Source organism: Polyodon spathula, chromosome 2 (genome assembly GCF_017654505.1).
Source record: "Polyodon spathula isolate WHYD16114869_AA chromosome 2, ASM1765450v1, whole genome shotgun sequence".
Classification (NCBI taxonomy): Eukaryota; Metazoa; Chordata; class Actinopteri; order Acipenseriformes; family Polyodontidae; genus Polyodon; species Polyodon spathula.
The window spans coordinates 11661998-11673865 of NC_054535.1; the positions used below are offsets into that span (position 1 = coordinate 11661998).

At 36.7% G+C, this 11868-nt stretch overlaps 1 protein-coding gene across 6 annotated transcripts in view; it reads right to left on the reverse strand.

The window, feature by feature from the left end:
- LOC121330123 (dihydropyrimidinase-related protein 1) overlaps positions 1 to 7536 on the reverse strand; it is a 36616-nt gene extending 29080 nt beyond the window's left edge. The window contains exons 1-2 of one of the 6 annotated variants that reach the window (XM_041276419.1): positions 7184 to 7536; positions 6279 to 6646 (exon numbers count right to left, since the gene is read on the reverse strand). In XM_041276419.1, the coding sequence (XP_041132353.1) occupies positions 6279 to 6641 (363 nt within the window). In that variant the 5' untranslated portion in view covers positions 6642 to 6646; positions 7184 to 7536. Of the gene's footprint in view, positions 1 to 2486; positions 2661 to 6278; positions 7162 to 7183 lie in introns of those variants that run through there. The other 5 variants (XM_041276414.1, XM_041276429.1, XM_041276435.1 and 2 more) reach the window with 5 other exon arrangements.
- Positions 7537 to 11868: the final 4332 nt, after the last annotated feature.

Consider the following 11868-nt stretch of genomic DNA (forward strand, 5'->3'; position numbering starts at 1 on the left):
GTTCCAAACCAAGTACTGTAGGACATGGAAATATACACTTGCATTAGTTGACAAATGTACAGACACTTCAATAACCAGATAAAAGTACTGGCTGATGATTACCTAACAACGCACAGCTACAAGCCCAGATCATGTCATATTCCATAGTCAAATGAATCCAGGGAAAAACAGACAAATACCTGTGCACTAAGAATGAAACTGTCTAAAGCTACCTTTGTTATCATTAACATGACTCACAGGATATTGGTTGTATCTATTTCTTTCAGGTTTGAAATATCTTTAAAGCAAAGAGGAGTGAATTCAAATCATATTGATATGTTATGTGATGCAGACAATCAACAGGGTGTGACTTGTTTTTTTTATATTGTAATAGCAACCTTATTTGACAAATGACAATCCTGTACTGAATCCAGATGACAATGACTGCTGTAACCCAGACCTTGATTACTGTAATCCATTCCCTACATTTACATGCTAACTGAAGCCTTCCGCTTCACTGCACACACCAATCAGGCAGTAATGCAGTAAGCCCAAGTCCATCTGTGCACATCATCACACTAGATCCTCTATGACTTTCATATGTTATCAAACCTAATTGTGCACCTTCACAATTAAATTCAGTCAATCCGTTTATTCCTTATAGAAAATACATGTTGTGTTTTTTTTTTTCTAAAAGGGACATAATCAATAACCCAATGCTGCATAAAATGCTAATATCTTCATCACAGTTGTTTTTTTTTTTTTTTTGTTTTTTTTTTTTTTTTTTGTTTTTTTTTGTTTTTGATATATTTCAAAAGCCACTAATGGGAACCATAAGCAACATGTAACTGAAGGATAACCGACAGACATGAAGTACAAGGCAGAGTAATTGACTGACTGACAGGCGTTGCACAGGCATGTTCAACAGTTTACTGGCCGATAAGAAACTAAAACAATACAGAAAGGATTTCCGTTTCCATTGCTACAAAGTCAATCATCTTGTAAAAGCACTTGCTAATTACTGGTTTATTAAAATTAAAATAACCCAAACCCAATGCAGCAGATTTTCAAAATTTATGGTAGTACCACACTATATGTCAAACAAATAAAAATGTGACATAAAGCAATTGTCACTCCCAAGACTGATACATTTGCAAATGAATTGTCTGAAGTATTCTGTAATATAAGAAAGCTGCATCTCCCATTTGCAAGACAGCAGTTCTGACAGACATTAAAGGAGATGATAGGGGATGCATGGTAAGCAGTTGCTTCTGTATCCAGGACTATAGAAAATCAATGGGATAAAGCATGCACTCGCAATACAACTTATTGACAATGTTATGGCATTAAGGCAAGTGTTTCCATTTTTTTGTCTAACCACAATATGGGTCACGTGAAATTGTTCATAATATGTATTGATATAATAGGTAAATCAAATTAAAACTTTAAACAGATGGTTAGATAAATAGACCCATGTGGGTCAATTGCCTCGTTCTCCCAACGCCTATAATCGCAAATTGAACGGCCAACTGTAAATAAAAGGGCAGCCGTGTATCAACAATGCATGTTTCATAATTCACCAAAGTTACAGTCTTATATTGATGACATTCATAGTGAAAATATTAATTTCTGATTCACAGAATTGGCATGTTTAATTATTTAATGTGGCTAAAGATGTTTTTGTGACAGAACCGTTATTATAAGCACTACAGTGGGTGCTGCCTTTGCTATGGCGATTTCTGTCCATGATAATTTATTGCATATTGCCCAAATGCTGTACGCTTTTCGATTGATGGGATACTCAAAAACCTGCATCTTTTCACATTCCTGTATGCTAGATTCAATAAAAAATACGAGGATATACAGTAGGATTTGCTTTAGTATTCCTCCTATATCTTATGTCCCTTGTATTTTATCATCTCCAACCCCCTTGTTGAAATCGATAGAAAAAAAAATCTAAATTGCTATCTTCATGTTAGGGCGATTACATTGGGCAAGTCTGTGCACCCCCGAAGCATTGCTATGCTTTGGTCGTGCTATTGTGTTATTATTGTCTGTGATTTAATACTTATAGATACTGAGCGAAAATAGTGGTATATAACTAAGGCAGGCGCTTCTTATTACCATACATCTGTATAATCAGGCACGGTGAACCAGTGTTAGCTTTAAGAAACGCGCTTTTCATTAACTGCCTTTTCAAAGTTCAAAAAGAGAAATTATATTTTCGTTGTTGACACCGATAACACATCAATGAAATGTCAAAGACCTGTTAAAGTTAAAACGCAATAAGCAGCCTTGGTCGCAACATGCTGCCTTGACATGCATTACTTCCATTGTTGTTTCTTCTTCTGACTGCGCATCTAATATCACATCTTCTACAGGTATTACTGTAACTGCTTATAGACCAGAAAGCTGCCACTAAGTCCAACACAAACACTGAATCCGAGTGATCGACACAAGCAAAAGAGACACAACCACAGGAGATGCAACATCAAAATGTATCTTACCGTTATGCGATGGATGCTCTTCTTGCCTTGATAACCAGTCACCGACATTATTATTTCCAACGTTCAAATAAAGACCCCGTCACTTAAATCGTTTTTATTAGGCCAGGGACCTCTCACGTATGAGATCAGTAAATCTGCCACCTTTATGTTGCAAATAATAGAAGGACGTGCCCACCCCCCCACCTGCACAAGGAGTTGTCTATAGCTCCTACTAGAGGCTCTCTTCACAACGAATACTTAAAACATTTCACATCAACTCAGGACCAGTCGCGCTCTCTGTCTACAAAGCAGGCCTGTCAATGATTCTTTCAGCATTTCACTTCACCTGCGGGGTCAGGAAGAGCTACTTCCTTGTAGTGACCCCTGGGCAACGTCTCTGACTCTGATGTATGTGTGTGTATTTGCGTATTTACTTTGTTTTTATTGTGATGCAACAGGGGTGCAGCATTGTGTGTGATCTTTAGTGATGATGTAGGGCCAGAAAGTGGTTCATCATCAGAACGTGACCCGTGTAAGGTCATTGTATGCTGTCAAAAAGTAAAAGTACATTTATATTTCAAGTATTTTAATGCATGTGCCAGCTTATGTACCAGTTATTTTTTATATATATATATATATATATATATATATATATATATATATATATATATATATATATATATATATATATATATATATATATATATATATATATATATATATATATATATATATTTTCTGAAAATGAAAAGACGCATGTTACACTGACACACCAGTGCACTAGACTACTTTTGCTGTCAAATACCGTATTACATATGCTTCATTTTAACATGATGATAACATGATGGCTACGTGTAAATTGTGCGTTGACTTTACTTACAGTTGCCTAGAATCGGGTGTATACGCATGCTGTCTGTGTGTACTGTATACTAAGGACTCCACATTGAATATGTTATGTTGGCTATAGCTTGATAAGTTTGGAAATAAAATGGTGTTTGTGTTATACCTCTTCACTCTATGTAGGAATGTTATCATGTAGATGTAAGCAATGTTAATATGTACAGTTGACCCGGGGTCTAATGTTATCAGAGTGGCATTTAGTGTGACAAAGTCCCATTCGTTTTTCATCAGGGAAGTCTAGTCAATATTTCCAGACTCCCCTCACATGAGACTGTGTCATAATGCAGTCAAAAATACCAAAACACCACGAAAACACCTCTACAATATTTCCATTGCACACATTCATAATATATACCATAAAGCCAAACACAGTATGAATTGAGATAATTATTGTAACTGTTCAAGACTATATTGCTAATATTGATGCATGAAATGCGTAACAAAATAGAAAAAAAATACACAGAATATTAAAATGTTTGCACAACTACAGTATACTGTACTGCATCCCTATGACAAAAAATAAACAAACAAACAGACAAACACACACACACACACACACACACACACACACACACACACACACACACACACACACACACACACACACACACACACACACACACACACCATGTGGACTCCACTTGGAGAATTCCTGGGAACTACGCGAATACGTCTGTTTGCATGAAATAAGTTCCGGGAGTCTCCTCATCGGAATAAAAACAGCAGGCAACGAATAGATAAAAGGTAATTACCATTATTTAAAATTAAAAAGAAATACAAACATAATAATATTTTCGGCAGATCTTTAATTTCGTGTGCAGCTTAGCCTATTGTAACTAATGTGTTAATTTATTGACGCTTACTTGCCGCGGCACCGAATGTACGCTGCAATAAACGCTGTGAGAAATGAGGCAACATAAAAGTACACTTAAAGCCTGCGATTACACCCTTAAGTAACAGTATTGTAAACTGGGACACATATCCCTAAATAATGGTTAAACATCACCAGTAACCGCGGTAACTTGCAGCAGCTTTAGAGTTGCTGTCCATGGTTCTGGACGAAATCCTAACAATTGTATTCACTAATATTCACTAATAGCACCGATAAACTACAAGCCTGTTGGATTTATAACACCCAGAGTAACCTTCCATTCAGCACATTAAGTGAATGTGTTTGTGTCTTGCTTTCTGTTGAAATCCTGCTGGGCGGTACCTATACAGGAATAACATTCAATCTGTACATTTTGCCAACATGTGTAAAAGAATTGGAGCCGGTATTACGCAGATTTCTGTATCTCCATAGAATTATGTATCCCCTTAGATTTGACGCCTGCATAGATCAAGATCGCTATACGTGAACGCTTTATGTGTCTGAACAATATTTACATGTAATACAATTAAATTGTGTTTTAAATGAAAAAATACAGTTTTATAAGGTTACTTTTAATCAAGGGTTTCGTGTATTGAGCAGGCTGAGAGTACTGTAGAGAATCAGTGGTGTTAAATGTGCAGTTTTATTTTGCCACAGAATTAGTTTGGTCTTATTTTCAATATTTGTTGCAAACTGCAGCAGAACTCAATGGCAGTGCTTGACAACACAGCGGGACTCGGGCACAGGAATATCGCGCATCCACTTCCAGCTTTGAAAAAATGCATCAGCACAGGCATGGAATCATGTGGGGATACAGAACCCTATAGGGATACCGAAATCTGTGTAACACAGGAAACGAGCTTAATAAAAGAAAATCTGCAAAGGCCACGTCACATGCGCATGGACATTATTAGCCTACTGAATGATGTAGACTCTACAGTAAAGTTTGTTGGGAAGTCGGGAAGCTACCAATGTATTCTCATTCATTTAAATAAACAACTACGCACATACTTAATATGTTTGCCGTCTTGTTGTTGCAACGGTGCAGAATATTACGACAGTACAGTTTTTTTTTCTCCATGTCATAATGTTGGAAATTTATTTGTATTATCCACCAGAATTCTGGTTAATGCTGTGGTGTTATGTTGATGTCATGCGGGTTTAAAAAACTACGATCTTGTAAAAATACCCCACCTGCCCTGAGAGCAAATTTATTATGCAGTGGTCTATTTATACTAGTAAGATATATGGCTGGAACTGCAGGTTATTGAAAAATACAACGCACTGCGGTTTTTATCTTAGACTAAAAATGAGTTCAAGGTGGCAAGGTGTGTACAGTATAATGCATAGTCATACCACATTAGTTATTCTTAGACGTCACTGTTACATGAAATAATTAAGAATCAGACGTACGTCATAAGGGACATATTTTCTAAACCCATTTTGTAATAGACTACTTTATTATTATTATTATAGTATTATTATTATTATTATTATTATTATTATTATTATTATTAAGACATACGTCTCTTTTAAAATTGTCAATGTTCAATCTTTCACATTTTCTTCTTGTAATCCTAAAACCAGTGTTTGCCAATTTGGTGGAAATACATTGTTTAATTTTCCTAACACGTAATAGTCAGAGTGTCTATTGTATTGCAGGCCGTGGAAGTAGCCAACGCAGAAAAATACTGTAAGATACTGATATTTTAATATCGTTCCTGCATTAGATACAAAAGGAAACTCAATTGAATTAATCAATAGGATTGAATTATTGAATCAGGAAACATGTACCTATTCTATTAGGGTTAGCCCTCATAATATCTACAACGACTTCCCAAAAATATCCAGTACCAGGTGTAAGCGGTAATACAATACAGAAATACATCTGATAAATACGATTCCAAACTTTAAATACTATACTTACTTTAAAAAGTACATGTTTACACATGAAAAGTTGCAATAATACAATCAAGCATGTGCCTGCAATAGGATGCTCTATTACACTGACACAAAAGAATGAGTTTGTATCTGTGCCGTACCTTTCCATTCTCCTGGCCCTGCAGAAACTCTTTACCGGTCGGGTACTTGATTTCCACTCCTGGAGTCTTGTCCTCCCTGTCACCGGGAGAGCTGATTACTGACCCAGAGACCTCGCTCACATCACTAGCGGTCTCGCTGAAATTGTCCCCATCAAGCATCTCCCTGCTATCGCTCCTGGGGGTCCGGGACCCCTTTTTCCCCACGCTGTAAGCATCAAAATCTATGGTCTTGTTCTCGTAGGCCCCCTCAACTGAAGCAAACATGCCCCACGATTTCTGCCGCGGAGTCTGAGCCGTAGTGCCCGGTCTGGCCAGGTACACGGGTAAGTCATCTTTACCCCAGTTTCCCCTTCGGTCATTCATTCTAACTGCGAATCAAAGACAAATCCTACTTAAATCAGGACACGCTAATCACCTTTACACCCCCCAAAAAAGAACTCATCCGCACCACAGATAGCTGTGAAACAATCGTATTCAATTTGAGTTATAAAATCAGGGAATGCAATATTCCTTTACGCCCTTGGTCATACGCAGGATTAAAGCACGGCAATGCACAGCTCTTCGGTAGCTCCCCGGCACAAGAAAAAAATAATACTGCGTCTCACTACACGAGCACTGACACACGTAATGCTGCAAACAATCGCCAGATTCAAGATCATGCAGCGCCTAGTACATGAGCAAGTTGATAGACCACACCGTGCATTCACATGTAAAATAACAAATTCTGTTCTCTGCGGCTCCTGAAGAACCTATTCCTAATGAAAAAGAACAAAGCCAAATACTTAATGCGTAAACGGACAAAGAGGCAACTGTTTCTTATTTAATATTCATTCAGATTTGTATAGCATATACATATATATTCATATATAATATTTTTTAAATTTAATTTGCATTAAATTAACTACTTGGTGAATCCTTTGTAAATCAATGTTGTTGTCGACGTTTCCTTTACTAGATAGAACGCGAAGCAATAAAAAAAGCCTGAAGTGGTCCGATTTTAGCTGTCAAGTCCGCATCCCACAGCAGCAAGGAGTCCAGTGGACACGATCTGCGGAGTGAAGAGGTGGCGAGTTAGGGACCCTAGACAGCTCCTGTGACACGGAAGTGATAATAAAACGTCTTAGTGCTGCATACAATGGCCTGCTTCAGTCTGTTTTTGCAGTTGTCATGTTTTTTCCAAGGAGTAACGATGACTAGGTGAATTTCACGCATCAATCAGAGTGGTTTTGTCTCAACTTGAGAGTTATTTAGAAAAGGGAAAAGGAGGGGGGCGGAGGTATCCAACCCTGCAATAATGTGTCAAGAGGAGCTGTCCTTCAGCACGGGCTGTATTAAGCTCGTGGTTGTCTTCCCGGGGCATTTTGCAGCGCATACTCAAAACAAGGGTCATGAATGCGTCTCTTTTAAAACAGTTCGTTTTCTCAGCGATAGGCTAATAATAAAGATGACATTACTCTTATTATAAATATAAAGATTGATAAAGATTGATTTATAATAAATATTGTTCACTTTAGAACGCCTAGTTATGTTCTCCCTAAAAGCAGCACGACATAAAAGATAATCTCTTAAATTAATTAAATCCATTAACCAGGGCGTACATAAATTCATACTTAAATAACCAAACCTTTGTCGTCGAGATTTGTTTTTGTTTTATAATGATCAAGTTTAGTTGATCTTATGAACATACATTAACAAAAAGGCCAATATAAAGATTCATGTCGATTTTTCATTAAAATTAAAATAGTGGCTGATCAATCAAATATAAGATTAAATATATTTCATGTGAAAAGACGAACGTGGCTCTTAGACAAATATGCTGTTTTTATACCAATTTTGCCTTTTCATCTGCAATCTATTATTGTTCATTTGTACTGTATCAAACATGTTAGAACATGTAGCTATATGATTAATTATATCCTTCAACTAGAAGTATTACAGTAAACCAAAACGCTGTCTTGTGTATTGTGCCACCCAGCCCACAACTAATAGTATAATTTTAAAACAGTTAATGTGCCCAATTCATCCTTTTACCAGTGCCATTTCTAAATTGTTGCAGGACAGTCGTTCTTAACTGTTTAATGTTGATAAACATGGTTACTGCAAAATCTAACATTAGCTTCTGTTAACAAACTGCTTATAAACACTGGTGTACTGTGATTGGCAGCCAAACAGCAGATTAAAATATAGGGCAATAAATACAACAATGCTCCACGTTATATGTATAAGATTATCAACTGATCATTGCACTAAGAATGCAAACACAGCTTTCTGAATGTCAATAATTGTGAGTTAATATACTTTGTCCATCCAAATAGTAGAAATGATGCGATTAACTGAATTTATACCAGTACTGTACATAGCTGGTATTCGTCTGACCTATTCATGTTCAAATAGAACAAGTCATAAATGATGTATAACACATATATCAAGTCATAAATGATGTATAACACATATATCCTTCCAAATCTTTTCAAATATATAGTATGGACAAATAAGAATCCAAATGGTCACAAAATGGATTAACATTCCTTTTTTTCTAATGCCGATTTTGACTCAATGTATGCTTTTTGTTTTTACCAGTGATTAAATGTAACCAGTGTAAAGCATTGGAACTCAATGATAATAATCAGGTTAGGACACATACACTGGATACAGACCATATAAATAATGAAAAATGCTTATAGTTGCGGTTAATGTCAAATTAAATGAAAATACAATTAGGTTATATACAGTGCCTTGCAAAAGTATTCAGACCCCTGACCAATTCTCTCATATTACTGAATTACAAATGGTACATTGAAGTTTCGTTCTGTTCGATATTTTATTTTAAAACACTGAAACTCAAAATCAATTATTGTAAGGTGACATTGGTTTTATGTTGGCAAATATTTTTAAGAAAAATAAAAAACTGAAATATCTTGCTTGCATAAGTATTCAACCCCCACACATTAATATTTGGTAGAGCCACCTTTCGCTGCAATAACAGCTTTAAGTCTTTTGGGGTAAGTATGTACCAGCTTTGCACACAGTGTCAGAGTGATTTTGGCCCATTCTTCTTGGCAGATTTGCTCCAGGTTGTTCAGGTTGGTTGGACGACGCTTGTGGACCGCAATTTTCAAATAGTGCCACAGATTCTCAATGGGATTGAGATCAGGACTTTGACTGGGCCACTGTAGGACATTCACCTTTTTGTTCTTGAGCCACTCCAATGTTGCTTTGACCTTGTGCTTGGGATCATTGCCCTGCTGAAAGGTGAATTTCCTCCCAAGCTTCAGTTTTTTAGCAGACTGAAGCAGATTCTCTTGCAGTATTTTCCTGTATTTTGCTTCATGCATTCTTCCTTCAATTGTAGCAAGATGCCTAGTCCCTGCTGATGAGAAGCATCCCCACAGCATGATGCTGCCACCATCATACTTCACTGTAGGGATGGTGTGTCTTGAGGCGTGGACAGTGTTAGGTTTGCGCCACACATAGTGCTTTGAGTTTTGGCCAAGAAGCTCTATCTTGGTCTCATCTGACCACAAAACCTTTTCCCACATCGCAGATGGGTCACTCTCATGCTTTCTGGCAAAGTCCAGACATGCTTTCAGATGGTACTTTTGAGTAACGGCTTCTTTCTTGCCAGCCTTCCATACAGGCCAGTGTTTTGCAGAGCTCTTGATATGGTTGACTGGTGCACCATTACTCCACTCCCAGCCACTGAACTCTGTAGCTCCTTCAAAGTGATTGTTGACCTCTCTGTGGCTTCTCTCACAAATTGTCTCCTTGTTTGAGCATTGAGTTTTGAAGGACGGCCTTTTCTTGTCAGTGCCTGGGGTGGTGTGATGCAGCTTCCACTTCTTGATTATTGATCCAACTGTGCTCACTGGGATATCCAAACACTTGGATATTATTTTGTACCATTTCCCTAATCTATGCATTTGTTTACTTTATCTCTAACTTCTGTTGAATGCTCTTTGGTCTTCATTTTCCTTCAGATTCACAGCCTTACCAATGATCCTTCAACAGTGGCGTTTTTATCCAGAAAATGTGACAGCAACTTTAATGGTTCACAGGTGGAGGCCAATGGTAAGGTAATTGTGTCCTCATTAGGGCAATTTCTTTCATCGGTGCAAACTGGGAGCTTCCACAGCACAGGGGTTGAATACTTATGCAAGCAAGATATTCAGTTTTTTATTTTTCTTAAAAATATTTCCCAACATAAAACCAATGTCACCTTACAATAATTGATTCTGAGTTTCAGTGTTTAAAAATAAAATATCAAACAACGAAATTTCAATGTACTATTTTTAATTCAGTAATATGAGAGAATTGGTCAGGGGTCTGAATACTTTTGCAAGGCACTGTATGTGCAACCAGAATTCTGAGTTACACTTGTTAGCTACATCATTCAATGACTTTAACCTTTATTAATTAGCTTTGTATTTAATAATGTGTAAACTACAAACTGGAACCTTCGCATAGAGTAGATTCTTTGAGCAAAATGAATGCTGACAAATTACAAAGCATAATTTAAAAAATATTTTTTAATACAATGATCATTCCTAACCTCCTTTTTGGAAGTCCTTATGAAGTCATTGTCCTTATAGTTTTCAAACAAACATCTACCCTTGGAAAGTTTTGGGGTATTTAAAAATAGTCCAAACATTTATTATGGTGTACTCAACACACACACGCTTTTGTTGATGAAGAAATTTTTTTTTTTTTTTTTTTTGCAAAACTCCAAAAAATGCTAATTCAAAATTATTCATAACCTTTGATGCTATGATAGTACTGTCTACAACAGGGTTGCCCAATCCTGATACTGGAGGACCCCTGTGTCTGCTGGTTTTCATTCCAACTTAGTTTTCATTCACTTAATTAAACTCTTAACTGAACTAATAAGATGCTTAATTAGACCTTTAATTGTTCTCAGCTCCTAAAAAGTTCCCGATTTTAAGCTACTTAAAAAATTGTAGTTAACTTGAAATCTCCAACTGTTTAAAAGCTGAAAACAATTAAAAGGTTCTAATTAAGCTAATGAATAGTTAAATTAAGGGTTCAATTAAGTAACTGAGAACTTGGATTGAAACCAGCAGACACAGGGGTCCCCCAGGACCAGGGTTGGGAAACCCTGGTCTACAAGGTGCTAGAACTTTCAATATGATAATGCAGAACCTAATTCTAGAACAGTCTAGAAAATGTTGGATTTTAGGTGAACATAATTAGAAAGTATAAAAGGGTCAGGCATAGGATGATTGCTGTCATTACCAATAAGTCAATATGGGAAAAAGTAAATAGCTATCTGAAGACCTTGGGCAGAAAATTATTTAGTGTCATAAAGCTGGAGAAGTTTTCCAAGCATTTGAGTACCCCAATTTCAACTATTGTTTCTATTATCAAGAAGTACAAGACTCATGGTACTGTCACAACGCTCCCTCGGTCTGGAATTATCTGGAATTATCTAGTCAAAGTTCCGATCCAAGTCCTTGGAATGTGAATGAAGTGGAACAATTTTACGTTGAAGAATGGTCAAAATTCAAAAAAGAATCATGCCAAAAGCTCATTGACGAATACTCATTGTTTAAAATAAGTTATTATAGTTAAAATG